The 22073-nt window shown below is 46.4% G+C and overlaps 1 protein-coding gene across 3 annotated transcripts in view; it reads left to right on the top strand.

Moving 5' to 3' along the window:
• H6PD (hexose-6-phosphate dehydrogenase/glucose 1-dehydrogenase) overlaps positions 1 to 12088 on the top strand; it is a 57440-nt gene extending 45352 nt beyond the window's left edge. For all 3 annotated transcript variants that reach the window (XM_020974426.2, XM_020974431.2, XM_078145691.1), the window contains one exon: positions 1291 to 12088. In XM_020974426.2, coding sequence (XP_020830085.2) covers positions 1291 to 2648 — 1358 coding nt within the window. In that variant the 3' untranslated portion in view covers positions 2649 to 12088. The remainder of the gene's footprint in view (positions 1 to 1290) is intronic.
• Positions 12089 to 22073: the final 9985 nt, after the last annotated feature.

Raw genomic sequence — 22073 nt, 5'->3', positions numbered from 1 at the left:
CAGAATACCAGTGGCCTGCCATCCTATATGCAAGCCACCTTCCTCCCCCTATCCCATAACCCTCCTTGTCTACCTCAGGCAAGTATTAAGGAGCCATCATGGCGCAGTGGAAAAAATATCCATGCTTTCCTTTGAATGACCTTCGGCAAGTCATTTCACGGGGCATTAGTCCTTCAGCACCAGATGGCAACCCCTTTTAACTCTGTTCTATGATTCTATGACCCAAGATGGGGTTCTGGACTTGATGTCAGGAGAGACCTGGGTTCAGATCCCACCTCTGATACTAACTCTATGTTGTTCAATTGTGTCCAACCCTTGTTGACCCCATTTGGGGTTTTCTTGGCAAAGGTCCTGGAGTGACTTGCCATTTCCTTCTCCAGCTAATTTTACAGATGAGGAAACTGAGGCAAACAGGGTTAAGTGACTTGTCCAGGGTCACACAGCTAGGAAGTGTCTGAGGCCAGATTTGAACGCAGGAAGATGAGTCTTCCAGACTCCAGGCTCTGCACTCTATCCATTGTACCACTTAGCTGCCCCAATAGTAATAATAGCTAACATTTATATAGTGCCTACTATGTGCCAGGCCCTGGGCTAAGCGCTGGGAATGTAGATACAAGCGGGCAAGATAGCCCCTACCTCCTAGGAGCTTAGTGGGAGAAACAACAAATAAAAAAAGCCTGCCCTCAAAATGAGCCTCCTGTTCTCTGCCTGGCCACAGAGGGCAAAATTAGGGAGAATGGGTAGGAGTCAGGTTTAGGACCAATATAGGTTTGCTGACAGAAGGAACTTCCCAACTATTAGTTCTCCTAAAGGGAAGTGAGCTTCCTTGGGAGGTCAGTCAGCTGGCATTTTATAAATGCCTACTGTATGCTAGGCACTGGGCTAAGCTCTGGGGTTACAGAGAAAGGCAGAGTGCCTACTGTGTGCCAGGCATGGGGTTAAGCTCTGCGGATACAGAGAAAGACGTAGAAAGTCCCTGCCCTCAAGAAGCTTACAGTCTAGGGGAGACAACAGGATAAATTGGAAGTAACCAGCAGACGGAATGCTTCTTGCGGAAGGTGAGATTTTAGCTGGGACTTGAAGGAACCTGGGAGGCAGAGGTGAGGAGGAACACTTTCCCAGTCACTAGACGCTTTAAACAGGGTCCCGATGACCACCCATTGGGTGTGTGGTCAAGGGCATCCCTCCCTGTTTGCGTGTGGGATGGACTAGCTGGCCGCCAAGACCCTGAAACCCTCCCGAGATGATCCTGTCGGCCGCGTCCAAGATTCTCTCCTCTTGTTGTTTCAGGCGTCCTTCTTCAAATCGACAACCTGCGCTGGGAGGGCGTCCCCTTCATCCTGATGTCCGGGAAGGCCCTGGATGAGAGGGTGGGCTACGTCCGGGTGGTATTCAAGAACCGGGCGTACTGCACCCAGAGCGAGAGCCACCGGGACTCCGGGAAGAGCCAGTGCCAGCCCAGACAGATCATTTTCTATATCGGGCACGGGACGCTGGGCAGCCCCGCGGTGCTGGTCAGCAGGAACCTATTTAAGCCCTCGCTGCCGCCTGGGAGCTGGCAGGAGATCCAGGAAATGCCCACGCTGCACCTCTTTGGTCAACAGCTGGCCGATTTCCACGCCTACCGCCCCCGCCAGGAGAGAGACGCCTACTCGGTTCTGATCTCCCACATCTTCCACCGGCGGAAGGATTTTTTCATCACGACGGAGAACCTGCTGGCCTCCTGGGACGTGTGGACCCCGCTGCTGGACAGCATTGCTCAGGAGGTGCCCCGGCAGTACCCGGGGGGGACCAGCAACGAGCACCTGCTGGACTTTGAGCAGGAGGGCAGCCAGGTGGTCTTTGTTCAGCGGGAGGTGGAGCAGCTGGTGTCCGGCCCCGGCCCCATGCCTAGAGACTTCAGCGTCCTGCAGGCCAAGTTCCGGCAGAGCCCTCTTGTCTCAGCCTGGCCTGAGGAGCTGATCGCCCGGTTGGCGTCCGACATCGAGGTGGCCGCTGAGCGGGCCGTGAAGCGCTCCGGGGAATTCCACCTGGCCTTTTCGGGGGGCGCCAGCCCCGTGGCCCTGTTTCAGAGGCTGGCCACGAGGCACTACAGCTTCCCTTGGGGCCACACCCACCTGTGGCTGGTGGATGAGCGGTGCGTCCCGCTGACCGACCCGGAATCCAACTTCCAGGGTCTGCACGTCCACCTGCTCCAGCACGTCCGGGTGCCGTACTGCAACATCCACCCCATGCCCGTCCACTTGCACCGGCGGCTCTGCGTGGAGGAGGACCAGGGCGCCGAGCTCTACGCCAAGGAGATCTCAGCCCTGGTGACCAACAGGAGCTTTGACCTTGTGCTGCTGGGTGTGGGCACTGACGGGCACACAGCCTCGCTCTTCCCTCACTCGCCCAGTGGCCTGGGAGGGGAGAAGCTGGTGGTGTTCACCGAGAGCCCCGCCAAGCCTCACCAGCGCATGAGCCTCAGCCTCCCCCTCATTAACCGGGCCAAGGAGGTGGCCGTCCTCGTGATGGGCAAAAGGAAGAGGGACATCGCCCTCCAGGTGAGCCGGGTGGGCCACGAGCCCGAGAAGTGGCCCATCTCCGGGGTCCTGCCTGCTTCTGGCCAGCTCGTTTGGTACATGGACTATGAAGCCTTTCTGGGCTGATGGCCCTCCCTGCTCCCCAAAGAACTCCGTGCCTGATGGCCGTACATTCCGATACCCCCAAGAGGGTAGGGAGAGGAGCGGGTAATAGCTATGAATTGGACAAGATGGGGAGCAGTCCAAAAAAGGCTGGATTTGAAGTCAGAGGATCTGAGTTCAAATGCTGGCACTAATATGCTGCTGTGTGGCCTTGGGGAAGTCACTAAACTTCTCTGGGCCTCAGTTTCCTCATGTGTCAAATGAGGGGGGTGGGTTTGGACTAACTGATCTCTCAGGTCCCCTCCAGCTCTAAATCTATGATATGTAACTACTGTGGTCCCTTCCAACTCTGAGATTCTGTGAAACTGTGATTTAGAGGATTAATTCAATGACTACTATGAACAGGAAACCACCCAGCCCTTCCAGGGCCTGGAGATGGAAGAAACAAACCATTTCCTTCTATACCTCCAAGAGACTTTTCTTCTGCCTGGGGAGAGAAGATGCCTTCTGTGAAAAGGACAAACCACCATGTCCAGAAGTGCCAAGATAATAAGGTGCGAGCTGAGCCAGCAGGATGCCAAGAAAAATGGCAGTCAGAGCAGGGTGAGGCTAATCAGGGCTGGCTTCCTGGAGGAGGCAAGTTTTTGGCATTGGCCTTGGGAAAAGGGACAGAGAGGACACTAGGACTGAGAAATGGTCAAGGGTCGGTTCAGGAAGCAGTAGCGAGCTCTTTGTTGTTGGGGAAGGGCGGTTAAGTCAGCTGCCTTGTCTAGAAAAGAATTCTTGCTGTGAAATGCTGAAACAGGGATGAAGAAAGATGGGAGGCTACTGGTGGTCAGCCTGACAATACCTCATGTTTCCATCGACCTTAAAGGTCGACAAAGTACTTTACAGAAAGCCTGTGAAGTAGGTGCTATCATTATTCTCATTATACAGATAGGAATCAGAGGTCCAGAGAGTCTGAGGCACCTGCTCAGGGTCACTCAGCTAGGAAGTGTTTTAAGCTGGTTTTGAGCCCAGTCCTCCTAACTCCACATCCAAGCACATTAGGCTCCACCCCATGGCCAAGAGAACTGAACACCAGCTTCAAAAACTAGGAATTGACGCCACAAGCCATGCCTTCCCAGGAGCTCCATTCTATCAGCCAGGAGCTCGTGGTCTCTCTCTTATCTGGAAGGAGCAGCCACCTCCTCTTCTGCCTTTACCTGGATCACCTGGGCCAGGGGAAGGCCATGGGACCAGCAGCCGGGCCGCCTCCCATCACTCAGCCTTGCCGTATCACCTTCAACGTGCCTTCTCCTGGCGAATATTTCACTTTTGGGGGAAGGAAAGCTCCAGGATACTTAGAACGGACCAGGAATTCTGGGCCGTGGCTTCATAAAATCTCAGGGTTATCTCTAGTCATCTCAAAGGGAGTGTAAAAATTTTAAAACAAAAATTTTTTTAATCCTCTTTCCTTCACATAGAGATAGTATGCTATTGTAGATAAGAATGTCAGTGAGTAAGTATAGACATGTATATGTATATACACACACACAGAGAAAAAAGAGAGGGATAATAATATAGTGTATGCACACATACAAATGTGAGTCATAACTTACAAAGTGGTGAGGTTTTATTAGCTGTATCATCTAAATGCATGTGTTCATATATGAATATCTGCACATGTGTATACATATGCAGATGTGTAGATAGAAATATACATTTCCATATGTTTCCCAGAAAATATATTTCTGTATACACATGTGTATATACATATATTCACACGTGTAAGCACATACATGTGTATACATATGTGTGTACATGCATGAATATATAGATAGGTGTGTGTCTTTGTATACATATGTGTGTATATCCACATGCATGTATATAAGTATGTAGAGATACATGTATGTATCTCTATATACTTACATTTAGAATTCCTTTCTGGGCATTGCAACACCAGAGAAGCTTTGAAATACCTGGAGAAGAGAGTCCAGGTGTACACACTGTCACACACACACACACACACACACACACACAATATGCCCTGGGGATGATGTCACAGCCAAATTCATGAGCTGATATGGTTTAGACTCGTCCAGGCTAATCGTCACAAGACTTTGATTAAGGCATGTGAGAATTGTCTGAGCCAGCACCCTGGTGTGAATTTCCCATCTACCCTTGCCCAGTGGCTAATCAGAGCAGACTCTCTTATTCTTATTTCAAATCAAGAGATGAGTAGCCTTGACAGGATCTCAGTTTCTAAGTTTGCTAATTGTTCTTCCCTGTTCCCTCCTATGCTTTTTAGTTTTAGCTGTGATATGGAGGAGGACCAGATAATCTTTTTTTTTTTGCCAGACAATCGAGGGTAAGTGACTTGCCCAGGGTCACACAGCTAGTGAGTTATCATGTGTCTAAGGCCGGATTTGAATGGACTAGATAATCTTAAAGCTTCAGCCCAGTCCTGATGTTCTAGGATGCTGGCATGGTGGGCTCAGACCCTCAGATCTAGAAGTCCATTTAGTCCATCCTGTAGCTGGACAGGAAGACCCTCTGAAGCGCCCCTAGCCAGTGGTGGCTCATCCTTGGCTTGAGGGAACCCCCCCACCCAGTTTCACTTCGAGACAGCCCTAAATAGGAATTTTTTTCTGATGTCAAGTCCTATGGTGGCCACTTGGTGGCGCTAGTGCATCACAACTTTTTTCCAAACTTCTTAGCTGGAATCAAACTGCAGTGAGAGTGTCTCACACCCTCTGGAGCAGGCAGGTGGTCAAATTTCCAGAGACCACCGACCTAGGGTGGGAAGGGACCTCAGAGGTCATTAGGTCCAATCCCCTCATTTTTCAGATCAGGAAACTGAGGCCCAGGGAGGGAGGTCACTTGCCCAAGGTTGCCCAGATAGTAAGAAGTCCAGCTGGGATTTGAACCCAGGTCCCCGGGCTCCAAATCCAGAGTTCTTTCTCCAGAGCTGATTTTTCTTTCTCCACCTCTTGAAGCCAGATCGCTCAGCTCCCTTGGCTTGGAGCAGGCATGGTGGGGTCCAGAATTCCTTTCTGAGCTTTGCAACACCAGAGAAGCTTTGAAATGCCTGGGAGAGAGAGCCGGGGCTCAGGGTGAGCTGGCTGTGGGTCAGCGTGTCAAAGGGCTTTGTGAGTCATCATGAGTAGAGCCCAGCCTCGCACTGTCCTGTTCTCATTCAGCCAATAGAATTTCTTGTCTCAAGACTGGCTCATTGTCCTAACGTGTCAGAGGTTATCTATTGTACGTCTGTAGGGAGAAGGGGAGGTTAAAAAACAAAAAAGCCAAAAAACTGTACGTGCCACATTGCTGGAGCTGAGCAGCTCTAGAAATCCAAGGAGAAACTTCTTTGAAGGAAGGTGTTTCCTCCCCCATGCATCCACTTTCCTGTACCTCACTTTGCTTATCCACAAAAATGAGGGGGTTGGATCTGGAATTGGAAGGACTATCTTTCCTTTTATTGATGGCATCTCCAATACTTAGCATAGTGCTTGGCACAAAGTAGGTGTTTAATAAATGTTTGTTAGATTGGATTCAAATTGTACACAATAATAATAATAAATGAGGGAGAGTTTCATAGATATAGGGGTAGAAGGTGCAACCCCCTCATTTTACAAATGAGGAAACTGAGGCCCAGAGAGAGGTCCACTGGTGACTTGTTCAAGGTCATATGGGTAGAGTTGAACCCAGGGCCTCCACCTCTAATGGTTTCCCCACTGTATATAACACTGCTTCTGTTGGCCTATCTTAGTAGAGGCAGTTTCTTAACCAAGAGCACCCCACCTCTAAGGGCCTGTGGCTGGCTGACCCATAAAGTCCCTTTTTGCCCGAAATCCTCCTTTCTTTAAATTTTCACACATACACACCTCTCCCCCTTTCCTTTCTTACTCCCAAGTTCTGATAAAATCCAAACCTTCTAGCCTTGTACGAGGGCCATAACCAGGGATTCTTGTGGCTGGGGTGGCCTGGGGCCGTGTGTGGCCTGTCACTGGAGGCCCTGCAGGTGTAGGGATGGGCGGCAGTCGTGGAAGAACAGACCCCGCCCCGCATGGGTGCTGGATGCCGGGTCCCCTTGCCCGCTCCCAGGTCACAGCTGTGCCCTGAAAAGCAGGCAGCTAGCCAACTTTCTCATTTCAAAGGCATTTAGCAGTACTTTTCTAAGACACTTTGATCCACTAGTTGGCCAGTCTGGGCTCTTAATTGTTCTCAGGTGCATCTTAGAAGAGGCCCAGAACCCAAGGCCAGGGTTTTCGGTTCACCCTGACCCCCTCACCCATGACTGCTCAGCTCTGTGGCCACAGACTTTTCTTCTGACCCCAGCCAGGGAATACAGCCTCATACAGAAGAGGGTGGCATATTCCCTACTGACGGGGCACGTGGACCATCATGAGGGATGGCACCCTCCTGTTTGGTGTTCCTCCCTCCCTGCCCGCTGGGTCTTTGAGCCAGAGGACCTGAGTTCGAATCTCTGATTCTGCCTCTTACTTAATAGCTGTGCCTGTAATGGTGGCCAAATTGCTTCTCTTCTCTGGGCCTTGCTTTTAAAGTATCGGTTTAATTTTTTAATTATTTAAAATTTTTAAGAATTATTTTAAATCTGTTATATTTGGGGTTTGGCTAGGTGATCTTCCGGCTTTTAATCTGTAATGCAGAGATCCCGCCTGGCTCACTCCTGGCCAGGGAAACCTGAGATCTCACCAGATTGCTTCTCTTCTAACCTGGTTTCTTGACCCCAGCACATTGTTTCCGCCATGAAGAAGGGAGGCACCACGGGGCAGTGGAAAGAGGGCTGCCCTAGAAGCTGGAGAGCCTAGCTCTGTCACCTACCATCAGCCCCTTGAGGACATGGCTCATTACATCAGCCCCCTGTGCCTAGCAGGGTGCCCTGGAGTTGAATTCTGCCCGAATCTATGTCCTATCAGAAAACAAAGGGGGAATGTGTTTCCCAACCCATGCCACTCCCAGGCTGGGGTGAAGTGATTAGCATCTGTAAGGCTGTTGGGATAAAGGGCAGAGACTGCTGCTATGTGGCAAGAACCGAGGGACTTTCCGAGCTGCTCCAAGCTGAATTCTAATGTTGGGGCTGGAAGTGGATTCAGAGGCAACCACAAATGGAAATAGATGGAGGCTTATGTGGTGAGATAGCTGTGGAGCCAGAGGGAGGTAGCTTTTTTTGAGGTGGGGAGGTCCCCTGTACTCGGCACACAGGAGGTACTTAATAAATGGGTATTGATTGACTGATTGATGGACCTCTAGTGTCTGGATCAGTTAGGGAGGCATCGGTCAATTAGCATTTATTAAGAGCCTACTGCATGCCAGGCACTGTGCTAAGTGATGGATTTTTAAAGAAAGGGAAAAGCATTCTCTGCCCTTGAGGGGCTCACAGTCTAGCAGGGGAGACAAGAAAACAAATGTGTACAAACAAGATATAAACAGAATAAACTGGAAATAATCAGCAGGGGGAAGGCACTAGAATTAAGATGGCTTCCTGTAGAAGGCAGAATTTTAGCTGGTAGGTGATGACTTTCTGCTCTAAATCTGTGATCCTATGTAAGTCAAAACCAACCAGTAGACGAATAGAAAAACTGGAATATTACTGTATTTGGTACCACGACCTTGAGGTGATAACTCATTGGAATGGAGTTGGCAGGGTGCTTCATGAGAGTTTTGCTTTTATGTTTTCCCAGCACAGGGCCTGGCACATGGTTAATAAATGCTTGCTAAGGGGCACCTAGGTGGCGCAGTGGATAGAACGCTGGCCTTGGAGTCAGGAGGACCTGAGTTCAAATCCAGCCTCAGACATTTGACACTTACTAGCTGTGTGACCCTGCGAAGGTCACTTAACCCCCATTGCCTCACCAAAAAAAAAATAATAAATAGAAGGAAAAAAATAACTAAATGCTTTGTGAGTGATGGGAAGTTATGGGCATCTTTGTTAGGGTCCCTGGTTTAGAATTAGAAGCGCATAGCCATTCCATTAAAAAAAAATGTACCAAGAGATGACTGTGAGGATGGATGTCGCCAAACGCTGGCAAGTGCTTGGGTTGGCCCAAATAGGTGCTCTGTCTCTTCTGAGTAAACTCGAAGTACCCTCTGTCCTTGGGGACAGTCCCCAGGAGCCTACAGGACTCTTTGAGGATGCTCCAGAAATCCACCCTTGTGCTTTGCATGGGGCCTTCAGTAGGCACACTGCTGCCCCTCTCATACTCAAGGGCCATCCTTCTTGCCTGCCTGTTTGGGAAGGCCCTGTGAGTCTTTCTGTTGACCCTGGCCCTTTGGGGAAATGAACAGGCTGCTGGATTTTGCTCCCTGGGCATTTTGGTGGCCTTCCCAAATTAAGCCTGGCCCCTGATGGATGCAGATAGCCACACAGTGGCAGGGACTACAGTGTATTATCTTCTTAGGACGTTTAAGGACTAATTCTTCATTCAAGTGACATCTCTATGGCCCCTACAGTAATTTCCTCTCGTTTTTTCAGGACTTGGCGAAGATTTCAGGAGGCTTATCAGAACCTGATTAAACCTGTTGCTTTAACTGGTAACCTAATAAAATATCTCAGGAAAGGCAGGCCGGTCTACAGTAGACCTGAAAATATCAGTTAGAAGAGATGTCTTGAAAAAAACCAAGTTGGTTCCTGTAAACATGAGCTGTTTACCCTCCTCTGCTACCCAGACCCACTCCCAAAATAACCAGTCACTGGATCTCAGACCCCATCTAGTCCAACAGACACTAAAACAATCCATATTATGACATTGCCAACTAGGAATCATTCAGCCTCTTCTTGGAGACCTCCAAAGCAGGGAAGAGGAACCTGCCCCCTCCCTCTCAAAGGAGCTGCCATGTTGGATCATTGGCAGAAAGTTCTTTGTTACAGCAAACTTAAACCTCTTTATCCCCAGCTGCCACCCATCCCTCCTAGCTGGACCTCCTGGTCCTACATGGGGCAAGTTTTTGTCTTGGGGCTTTTTTTGTTTGTTTGCTTGTAGGAAACTGGGGATCTCTGTTCCATACAGCCTACTTCTGGTTGGTTGGTTTTTTTAAAAATATATATATAAATCCAACATGTTCCTCTCAAAGTTAATGTGATCCCTGTGCTGTGTCTCAATAGATGCATACAAATTTTTGGTTCTTTCCAGTGAGGCAGATTGAAACCCACCCATGATTCCCCACCCTGCATGATCCCCTCTTCCTGTAAGTTCCTCAAGGCATTGGGATTGGCCACCTCACTTTCTCTGGATGTTTTGATGGAGGATGGCTCGGGGAGAACACTCATCCTGCCAGCCCACCATCCCTCACCCTCACTGTGTGACCAACCCCACCTTTTTGTATCCTGCTTTTCCCTGGTGATATCCTTTCTTTCTGTTCTTTGGATTTCCTCAGGGGTTCCATATTGCTACCTGTGCATTAACCCTTGCAGAGCTGCATGTATTTAGTTTATTTCTTTCAGGCAGTTGGGCTTTAGTGACTTGTCCAGGGTCACAGTAAGAATCCGAGGCCGGATTTGAAGTCAGGTGGTCTTGACTCTAGGCTGGTGCTCTATCCACTGTGCCATCTAGCTGCCCTGTGTATTTAGTTTTGAAGCCTTGACCTGGACCCTGGAGTTTCCTTTGCCAATGGGTGTATGTCTGTGTGTGTAGATGGGTAGATATGGGTGTGGGTAGGGGTGGTTGTCTGAAAATTCAGGAACCCTGGGTTCAAGCACTTTCTTTAACACGAATTAGCTCTGTGATCTCGGGCAATCCATTTGCTTTCCCTGTTCTTCTTGACCACTTGACCTTCCCTATATGTACAATTCTTAAGATCCCAGTCTTTTAACCTTCTTCCTCCTTACTGCTTCCATTTTCTAACTCCCTGCGCCCCCCCCCCGTATATGGGCTTCCCTCATTTTATAGCAACCCACGTTATGAAGATGTGCCATTATGGAATTAGAAATATAGGGGACAGTTACTGTAGGCTCTTGAAAAAACTGGCTTTACCATCATATATACATACACACGTAAAACATATGTATCCATATAAACACACATATGTTATATACACACATGTATATAACATATATACATATATGTATACACACAAATTTCATTCTTTGAGGACATCTCCTTGCTGCTGGATTGGGGCTAGTGGCCACCAAGAAGCAAATAGCTAGCATTGTCAGCAAGGGGAAGCACATCTCTTCATATAATTATAATTATAATAACAAATTATCACTAAGTCCAATGGGAAAATAGTCACTCCATTGAAATTTTCAGCAGCACATCTGTTTTGTAAAGCAGAAAAGGATAATTAATTAATTTTCTATTTGTGCTCCTTTTTATACTTTTATTTCTAAGGTTAAACTATTTAATTAAGGCCTTCTGCTTGGATCACAGCTTTGGCACATGTGTTTCCACAATCTGACTCCTGGGTAGGAAATATTGGAACTTACTAAAGTGTATTCCTTCATTCGTGAACTAATGGCTGTATAAGGCTTATGTAAATTATCCATTAGCTATGAGAACAGAAGTGTAAAATGAATCATTCATGAATTTGCAATTCTTTGGTCTTTAACCATTCCCACATGGATCTATAAGACTGTCACTGTGTATCCTTATAAGTAACAGTTGTCTCATGTATAAATTCTCCAAACTATGTAGTTCCGTAACTAAGGAACCAGTTAAAAATAACATTTCCATTGTGGGAGGGCCAATGGAGTCCATCCTCTCCAATTCTTGGCAAGATCTAAAAACAGAAGGGTGCTAGAATAATCACGAGGGGCTTATGGTACTGGCCTAAAGTTCATTCACTTCTTAAGTTGGTGTGGAAGAAGCCATGTTTGTGATCTAAGAAGAGTCAAGTATGGTGGGGGAAGAGAGAAGCCTTTCTTCGGTATCATACGGCTTTTGCCGAGTACTAAGATTTGAAGAAGAAAAATACCATGAAACCAAGACCTGCTGCCATGTAGCTCCTATAATGTATTATACTAACCCTGCCCACCCCGTGCCAGATTACTCAAGATGTAGGGCTTGACTAGGTTGCAGGGTGAGAGAAGGTGGAAGATAGGATCTAAACCAATGCCTTTCCAAGTCTGGAGTGGGACCAGTGGGCACTTTCCCCAATGGGTCAAGCTATCTGGGGTGTTCCCAAAAGTCCCCCAGTGCTTTTCAGTTAAGGTTTAAGAGCTTAAATCTGCCCACAGACTTTTGGGACACTGTATCAGCGTTCCCTTCCCCAGCATATAACCTGCCCCTTTCAGGCAGGCTGCATGCAATCTCTTCATAGTTATGGCAACCTGAATTAGCTTTGTTTTCTTATTTGGAGAGAGGTGTCAAGGGACTTACCATTGGGGTTTGTTAGGTCTGGGGAAACACTGGAAATTCAAAGATCTTATGTGCTGTAAGACACATTTCTAGGCAAAACTGCATTTTCATATGTTCAGTGTAAAAATGTATATTTTTTAAGCAATAAAGATGTTTTGCCAATAAGTTTTGTGCTTCTATGGAAAGTATTTGGTAGCAATGGCATAAAGTCCTAATTTCTGCTGTGGGTATTCTGGGAGGAGGGAAGCGCAGGACAGATTATTGTCTTAGTTTTCCACCTGTGGTCAAGAGAGATTTAAACTGGAGTATCTTATTTCTTGCTTTAATGGATTGGGGAGGGAGGAAATTTGGAACTCATATAGATAGATAGATAGATAGATAGATAGATAGATAGATAGATAGATAGATAGATAGATAGATAGATGACAGACAGACAGATAGATAGAGAGAGAGAGAGAGAGAGAGAGAGAGAGAGAGAGAGAGAGAGATAGAGATATATATTTAAACTGAAAAGGGAAGGGGCAGGAAGAACTTCCCACATGGATTTTTGAAGCCTGATACCATTGAGAGTGGCATGTTACACAAAGGAGAAAAAAATAGCAGAGAAGAAGACTAGCGATTCAAAGGAGACTATATGCCAGAAGGCCAGTGATTAAACATCATGGGCTCTGAAGTCTTGATACAAGCACACAAAGTATGGGGAATCTAATAGGATATACAAGGTCTGGCTCCCAACACAAGGGACAAACGAATTTAGGGGTAGCTTTGAGATTTGGTATGATATGACTTAGGACTGGAATTATAATGATGGAAACGTATCCCATATTCAAAACAAACAATAGGTCCAAGGGATGGTAGTATATAGCACTAGGTATTGAGAAGACATAATCATGTGAGGAAGTGGAGGAACCAGAGGAAGGATTGGAGCATGGAGGAGACCATTTGAGTAATGACCAACAGAAGGAGAAAGAAAAGTGACCGATGGTGATCACCGTGTCTTACAGACCACCTGGTCAGAAGAGGGTTTGGGATGAGGAGTTTGGGAAACATCACAAACTTGGCACGAAGCCACGATATTATAGTATGGGAGCCTTCAAGCCCACTAGATGTCTCCTGGTTCTCTGTCCCCCAAAGAGCATCTTAGACATTTGTGATTTTTGCTTTATAGTAATTTCATTGTTACAAAAGGTTGGGGGGAGGACACTGCTATCTAGAGCTGACAGATGTGGAGAAACTAGTTGGTGAATTAAAAATGATGGGAAACTGGCATACACTATAGCACTCAAAGATAGTGGAAGAAAAGAGTTGTCTAAAGAGACCGATGTTGCTGCACAGAGAACTCCTCACCCAGCGCTGGCTTTTAAAAGGTATGTGTAGAAGGTGGAAGCAAGAGTAGGTAACTGAAGATGAAGATAAAAAAAAAAAAAGCAAAGTCCTTTGGATAAGAGGGTGCCTGGCATAATGGATAGAGGGCTGAACTTGAAGTCAGAAAGGCCTGGGTTCAAGTCTTTCCTCTTTGATTTATTGCCTGTGTGACCCTAGGCAAGTCACGTCTCCAAACTTCCTTTTACTCATCTTTAAAGTGGTGTAAGAATACCTGTGGTATTCTTAGGATTGTTGTGAGGTTGTTGCAATAAATAAACATTTATTAAAGACCTACTGTGTGGGGGGCAGCTAGATGGTGCAGTGGATAGAGCACTGGCCCTGGAGTTAGGAGGACCTGAGTTCAAATCCGGCCTTAGACACTTGACACTTACTAGCTGTGTGACTCTGGGCAAGTCACTTAACCCCATTGTCTAACCAAAAAACAAAAACAAAAACAAACCCAAAAAAAGACCTACTGTGTGATTTGGAATAGAAATAAAAAAAATAAGATGGTCCCAGCCCTCAAGGACCTTCCATCCTACCGGAAGAAGCAATATGTTTATAGGTAAGTAAATACAAGAGATAGATAGATAGATAGATTTAAAATACAGTGAGTGACAGGTAGCATTTACAACTGATAGAATCAGGAAGAATTGCTTGAATGAGGTGGCACTTAATTTGGGATGGATAATTGAGTGTATTGGTTGACTGGTTAAGACCTAAACAAGCTAGGACATTGGGTCAAAAGACCTAAACAGGTTAGAACAATGGGCCAAACTGAGTAAGAGGAAATTAAATAAAGAGAAATGTAAAGTTCTACACTTGGGTTCTTAAAAATTAGCTTCATAAGTACAGGATGGGTAGGACAACAGGTCCTGGGAAAAAGGTCTGGGGACCTTAGTGGACCACAAGCCCAAACATCAATAGCATGCCATGATAGCCATAAGAGCCAGTGCTTTCCTAGGCTACCTAAAGAAGGGTATAGTGTCTGGGACTATGAGGGGGAGGGGTAGAAAAGGCAAGGGCTGTACTCAGGTTCTAGTCAGATTAACTATGCTCAGTAGTGTGGAACATTTTACGGAAGACATTGAGAGAAATAGTCTGGTATAGTGAATAGAGTGCTGGACTCAGTCTTAAGGACCTGGGCTCAAATTCTACCTCAGACATTTAATAACTGTGTGACTGTGAACAAGTCATGAAGACTTGGGGATGGGGGCACACATGTTAGCTATGATTAAATGTGGAAGGGCTCAGTGGTGGAGACCAGCCTTGTTTCACTTGGCCCCAGGGGGCAGACATTGCAAAAAGCCAGCTGTGTGCTGGAGGCAGCTCATACCGGCTTGCGACAGCCAATTGTTAAATTTTCAGCATAAACATTTACAATTTGGAAATTGGCCAATGCTGCAGATCAGAGCTGGATTTATTGTGTTGTTGATTGTCTAGACTTAAGAAAGTTATGGAGAAAAGTTAATAATTCAAATTAAGCTTAAAAGCACATCATATGTACATTTTTTCCTCTTCGGGGAGCTGGTTGTTAAACATTTACCAACACACCTCTGAATTTAGATGGGAGGTAAAGAAAGCCTTCCCCAAAATAAGAGTCATCCAAAAGAGGAATGAGCTCCTGGAAGGGTGGAGAAGGGTGAGGGGTTTACATTTTGTTGGAGGTATGTAGGCTGTTGAGGGCCAGCACTGATGAGTCAGAGGATTCAGGCCATGCCAGGTTTTACCTGTTGCATGTCCTCTGTCCAATGGCTGCCTAAGTCAGATACGTGGGCTGTCCAACCCCCCTTGCTCTGTGTCTCTTGAGAACAGAAGGACCTTGAAGAGTACAGGAGGCGAGGAAACTAGTCAGGGGGGACTCCCCCTGGTTACTGTTCCCATGAGAAAAATAATTGTTGATACTTTGCCTTTTGCTGCTCTGGGTTCTGTTCCCATGAATGAGGTATAAAAACCCTAGCCCTCAGATTAATAAACGGAGCTGGTTCTTGACTTGCTACCCACCTGGCCCGCTTATTTCTGTATCTCTCTCATACTCAACCGGAAACACAGCCGCGGATACAGGCGCTCGCGGCAGTAGGCCAAATGTAAAACTTGTCAAGAGTGGTGGAGAGGGGATTCTCATCCAGGACCAGGTGGGACTGTCAGGTCTTGGACAGCCTGTCCCATTCTGATATCCTCTGGTTTAGGGAGAATAGACCAAAGCAGGTGGGGAGAAGGTCACAGAATATTTAGTGTTGGAAGGACCCTCTGCAGCTGTGTAGTTTAAGCCACACCTAAAAAGAAGCCTTTGGAAAATTAAAATAAGAAAGAATAGGCTGACCTTTAGGGCAGCTAGGTGGCACAGTGAAAACAGAGAATACAGGCACTTAATCAATGCTTATTGACTGGTTTCATGTGAAGTTGGTTTTTTAAACCCAAGTGTAAGACTCTATCAAGCCTAAGACCACACTTGAATCTCATCTTATTAGATTCGGTCCAGTGATGTAGGCTGTTGATTTGGGATCCTGACTGTGTCATCCCTGTGCATTAGCTATGCCTCCAAGGTTGTAATCACTTGCAAACTTGATGAACTTATCATGTGTGCTGAGATAGCATGGGAGATCTCAGAGCCAGATTTGGGTTCTAGTCCTACCTGCCTCTGACGCATGCAGGTTCTATGACCTTCAGCAAGTCATCTAACTTCTAATCGCTCTACAGAACTCCGTAAGACTACAGATTACAGAGAGGTGCCAATCTGAACTGGTAGAGGGAATTTCCTCATCTGGGAGCTCCCTTTGATCAATGAAACCATAGGTCTAATGCTTCTCCCTATCCTATGCCTTTATCTTGTTGTCCAGTCTTTTCAGTTGTGTCTGACTCTTCATGACCCCCTTCTTGGCAAAGATACTGGAGTGGTTTGCCATTTCCTTCTCCAGCTCATTTTACAGATAAGGAAACTGAGGCAAACAGGGTGAAGTGACTTGCCCAGGGTCATACAGCTAGTAAGTGTCTGAAGCTGGATTTGAACTCAGGTCTTCCTGATTCCAGGCCTGGCACTCTATCCCCTATGGTGCCACCTAGGCACTCTATCCCCTATGGTGCCACCTAGCTGCCCCTAGAAGCAATGGGGAGCCACTGAAGATTTTTGAGCAGAAATATCCTAGACCTCTCAGCCAGGGTGACCTTCAAGAGTTTGAATAGACACACCTGTCCCAGAAAAATTAGCATTGCCCCAAGGAGAAACTGATGCAGAACGGTGTTTCTCTGGGTGAATGAGTGACGCCTGTTGGAGCCCTAGGAACCTGCCTATCTGAGATATGCAGCATTGGAATGAGTCAAAAAGGAGACTGGAAAGCAATGGGAGTAGGAAGATAGGCCACCCCATTGGGCCTGGAGCAAAAGGGCTCGTGGGAGAGAGGAAGAAAAAGGGAGGAGACACTTGTGAGGGCGAAGCTTCTTCAGGGGTGCTCTCCCAGCCCTGGGGAGAGGAGGGAAGGGCAGGGGAGAAAACCCAGCCTGGCTGGGGGACTGGGAGTGGCATGGGGAGGGAAGAAGAAGGTGGGGTAACATAGGAGGGATACCTATGGCATCATCTGATCTAAGAGGAGAGATTGTCCTTTAGGACAGAACCAGCTCAAAGTCTTCCTTATTGAATCTGTCCCATTACCAGCATTGTCCTAGGCACTGGGGGTGGAATAGGAGAGGGGGAGTAGAGGTGCAGAAGAAGTAAGCCCAGCTCTAGAAGTGATTCCTTCCTCATTGGATCTCATAGCAGGTTATATTCCTTGTCTGCATTCACATTCTAATTTCTATGTAGTGTCCACTTTGAGTCATCCCCCACCTTGCACTCCCTTCCCCAGGCAGTTAGCTTAGGCTTACGGTACTCTGTGGGGCTTCACTTCTAAGACTATAGTTCATGAGCCCCCACTGGTACATTGATCTTAAATGATCAGCCAGAGGACACAATTAGCAGAGAGCAAAGTAATTTACTGAAATGACATAGTATAGACAGTAATGACAAAACATTTCCTCCCTTTCATAAACCTGTGGGATACCCTCCCCAAAACACACACAGTGCCAATGGGAAGAGTGGGCACACACATAGTGTACAGTAGCAGAAAGGTACACATATGGGTAATACATGTGGCCAAGGCAACCCACTCCTCTGGTAATGCAGGGTCTTGGCATTTTTCACTTTCTCAGTGTCCTCGACCTTCTGTGCCTGGGTGCACTGGATCTGTGAACGTGTCACTCTGTTAGGATCCCTAGGTCTCATCTGAATTTGACTCTGAAGCTGGACTCTCTTCTGGACTTCCAGAGCCCCTTTCTTGACTGACTTCAAAGAGAGTCTCTTGCTTTTCAAAAGGCTGAGCTTTTGACCAGCCAATAACAAGCGGCCCTTAATTCCTTCAAGTTTGGTGAAGACCCTCTTCTTTTTTTTTTTTGTAAATTTTTAGGCAATTGGGGTTAAGTGACTTGCCCAGGGTCACACAGCTAGTTAAGTGTCAAAGTGTTTGGTCTGAGGCCGGATTTGAACTCAGGTCCTCCTGACTTCAGGGCCAATACTCTATCCACTGCGCCACCTAGCTGCAAGACCTTCTTCTTAAAACAGTCACAGAATGCTGATGTTCATTTACACTTCATTAAGACTTTGGCACCTCATTGTCTTATCTCTGGTCCAGGGAATAAATTGATGAACTCAGAGTTAAGAGACCTGGGTTTGAATTCTGCTTCTGAGGCCTCCTGATTGTATGCCCTTGGGAAAGTCACTGAACCTCTCTGAGCCTTAGTTTCCTCATTTGTTTTTGTTTCTTGCTTTTTGGTGAGGCAATCAGGGTTAAGTGACTTGCCCAGGGTCACACAGCTAGTAAATGTCAAGTGTCTGAGGCTGGATTTGAACTCAGGTCCTCCTGACTGCAAAGCTGGAGATCTATCTACTGCACCACCTAGCTGCCCCTCCTCATTTGTAAAATGGGTATAATAATGTCTATAGGACCTGTCTCACCAGCTTGATTTGAGTCTTAAATGGGACAGTAGATGTTGAGTTCTTTACAAATTTTAAAGTGACATAGATGTCAGTTGTTAGTATCTCATTTTCAAATTTTTGATGGAGTTCAGGTAGAAATGGTCCTAGGAAAAGTTGCTATTTTTTAAAATATTTAATGTTCTATAGACTATTGAAATACCTGCTTTTCATAGTTAAATAAAAGTATTTGGTATTTATTGTTGTTGGAATTATTATCTTACACAGTAGATTATAAGTTCTATAAGGGCAGCATCATTCAATTTTAGCTCCCTCCCAGCAACTTGAATGGTGCATTGTTCAGAACAGACATGGAAAGAAGGAAAGAAGGAAGAAAGGAAGAGAAGGGAAGCAAGGAAGGAAAGAAAAGAAAGAGAGGGAGGAAGGAAGAAGAAAGGAGAAGAGGAAAGAGGGGAAGGAAAGGAAAGAAGAGATGGATGGCCAAAGCTGCCAGACCTGTTTGCCTCTCACAGCCCTGGTTTACTCACAATTAACGTTCAGATAGTGCTTTAATATTTGCAAAAAGCTGTTTTCTCACCCCAACCCTGTGATTAGGCTTACGGTACTCTGTGGGGCTTCACTTCTAAAACTATAGTTCATGAGCCCCCACTGGTGCATTGATCTTAAATGATCAGCCAGAGGACACAGTTAGCAGGTTATTAGCCTCAGTTATGCAGATGAAGAAACTGAAGTTTCAGAGGAGGGGAAGGAACTTGCCTGAGGTCACACAGCTAGGACTTGACTCCAAGGTCCTATGACCCCAAATCCAGGTTCTGGCTGTTGCCTCCCATAGTCCAATGAGGCAGGTTAGATTTGATGACCTCAGTCGTCCCTTCCCACTCTAAAGTTTGAAAATTCTCAAAATCTCCTTTGGCATTACCCATCAAAGGGATTCACAAGGTAGCTAATGATTCCCTTTAGGGATAATTCCACCCCATTCAAATGTCAAAGTATTTTGGGGATACCCGGTTTCCCAGAGCTAAGGACCAGCACTTGGCATAACAATAATCCTTTGCACTCTGGAATGACCTCACCCTCTGACAAAGCGTCTTGCTTGGACTAGCACAAGGTGTTCACTGAGAAATTTAGCTCCCGTATTTCCCAGGGCCATCCATCACACGTTCACGATCCCTGTTCCTTGTGCCATATTCCTGTTTCCATCACAGAACTCTCGTTCTGTACCCCACTGAACGGTCGTGACTCAAGACTTGAGACAATAACTATTCCTAGGACCCGAGAATGCCTGTACTGTCCCAAGAAATGCCGAGCATGAGAACAGTAACTCAAGACCTAAAAATGATTATGTCATGGTCCAGTCCACTTGTGGTTTTTATATATATAAGCACCTCCTTCTTGGGAGGGAAGGGGAGCTTCTGCCTGCAAAAGCCATTTTCTTCACTCTGAAATTAATTAAACTTGTTTGTTTCCTGACTCTCCTGTCTCCAGCCTGCTCTGTTTCAGCTCCGGCCACCCCCAGATTAGAGGCCAGTTCCGGTCCAGTTGACACTAATAAAGCTAGAACTACGGACTCCTTAAAGTCCAATGGCTATTGACCAGGCAAGCTAGGCATGCTGGAGTGGTATACTTCACCATTCATTGGCCCAAACTCTGCGGCCATTTCCTAGGTCTGTACATTTCACAGTGGTTCACTGGCCCCAATCATTCTCGGGGGCATATCCTCTTCACTCACCCGCTCCCTTCTACTCCACAGCCCTTGAGCTCCCTGAAACTGTTATAAGCTTGTTCCTACTGAGAGACTGGGACAGCTGGGTGGCGCCATAGTGCATAGAGCGCTGGGCTTGGAGTCGGGAAGACTTGTCTTAAGTTCGAATCCAGCCTCAGACACTTATTAGCTGTGTGACCCTGGGCAAGTCACTTCACTCTGTTTGCCTCAGTTTCCTCCTCTGTAAAAGTGAGCTGGAGAAGGAAGTGGCAAACCACCACAGTATCTCTGCCAAGAAAACCCCAAATAGGGTCACGAATTGTTGGATGCAGTTGAAACGACTGAAGAAAAACAACTGAGTGACTAGGCAGTAAAAAGTCATGAAAGAAGGCCAGGCAAAAGAGGAAAAGTCTCCCTCATGATGAGCCTGCCAGGCTCATCAGTGAATGAGCCAGGGAACAGCACTCCTGCCCCTGGGGAGCTTCTGTACTAAGGCAGAAAGGACATAAACACACACAGAGACGTACAGAGGGAGCATTCTTTTTTTAAACATAGTTGAGCTGGCTTAGTTCCTCCTTGTTTATTCCCAGAGGGGAGCTGGGTAATAGGGTCCATGCACTGAGGTTCACCTCTCTTCTGGAGGCGACATGATGCAGTGGAAAGAACACTGAGTTTAAAGTCCGAGGCCCTGGGTTCAAGTTTATTTGCATACCTGTCTTATCTCTGGCCAGGGAATAGAGTGATGAAGTCAGAGTCAAGAGACCTGGGTTTAAATTCTGCCTTTCAGGCTTCCTGGTTTCAGTGACCTTGGGAAAGTCACTGAACCTGCCTGAGTCTCAGTTTCCTCATTTGTAAAATGGGAATAATAAAGTCTGTGGCACCAATCAGTAAACAGGCATGTGTCTTTTCTTTCTCTTTTCTTTTCCTTTTTCTTAAATGTATTTTTATTTATTTCCTTATATTTCCCAACTATGTTTTTTAAAAATTTAATGTTCATTTTTTAAAATTTTGAGTTCCAAATTCTCTTCCTCCGCCCTCTCCCCACCCCTTTGAGAAGGCAAATACAGTATTGATTATGTGCGTGAGTTTGGCAGGTGTCTTTTCTGAGCCCTCAGCTGCTATTGCCTTTCTTCCATCATAACTTTGTATTTATTTTGTATATAAAGTCACGTAACCCTGTTTACCTCAGTTTCCTCATCTGTAAAATGAGCTGGATGAGTCCTCGTTTCAGCTTTTGGTGGCATGGGTCTGGAAGGACTCTCCTGAAGATTATTCCTTCCTCCCTGGGGCACTGATGTTGAGTTATTTGCAATACCTGCCCTAGAACCCAGGCTCTAGAATACTGGGACCCCTGGATTCCTGTGGCTTTCACTCCCTTCTCAATGTCAGGAACTTTATTCCCTTTTCCTTTCTTTTTTCTTTTCTTTTCTTTTCTTTTTTTTGGTGAGGCAATTGGGATTAAGTGACTTGCCCAGGGTCACACAACTAGGGAGTGTTATATGTCTGAGGTCGCATTTGAACTCAGGTCCTCCTGACTCCAGGGCCAGTGCTCTATCCACTGCGCCACCTAGCTGCCAGGCACTGTGTTTGCAGTGGGTCAGTTTTCCAGGGGAAGAGTTCAAATTTCTGAACTCCTGAATTTCTGCTCAATCTCAGGCTAATTAGGTTAGGTCCATTTCTATAGCACTTTGAGGTTTACAAAGCACTTTCTTCCCAATAACCCTGTGATATGTAAGATATATGTAAGACCTGTATTTGTGGCCCCATTTTGCAGATGGGGAAACTGAGTCTCAGGGAAGTGAAGGGACTTGCTCATGTTTACTGAGCAAGAGGTATTATGCAGATCATGCTCTTCTGACTCCCAAGTCCAGGGCTTTTTCCACTTTACTAATATCGCCAATAGAATAGAGGGGTGGGGGCTGTTTTATGTTGGTCTTTGTCTGGGACAAGCAGCATAAAACGTGCCTGGAACTCAAGATTAAGAATGAGATACAGGGTGTTCCAAAAGTCTCAGTGCAGCGTTAAGCTTTCATAGCCACACTAAGACTTTTGGGACACCCTGTAAGTATTTCTGGACATGACCAAAACATGGGAATCTGTTTTGCTTGATTAAGCAT

The sequence above is a fragment of the Phascolarctos cinereus genome, unplaced genomic scaffold (assembly GCF_003287225.1).
Source record: "Phascolarctos cinereus isolate Bilbo 61053 unplaced genomic scaffold, phaCin_HiC Scaffold_726;HRSCAF=1367, whole genome shotgun sequence".
NCBI lineage: Eukaryota > Metazoa > Chordata > Mammalia > Diprotodontia > Phascolarctidae > Phascolarctos > Phascolarctos cinereus.
Note: the sequence above shows the minus strand (reverse complement) of the source record. Positions and strands in the feature narration are given on the sequence as shown.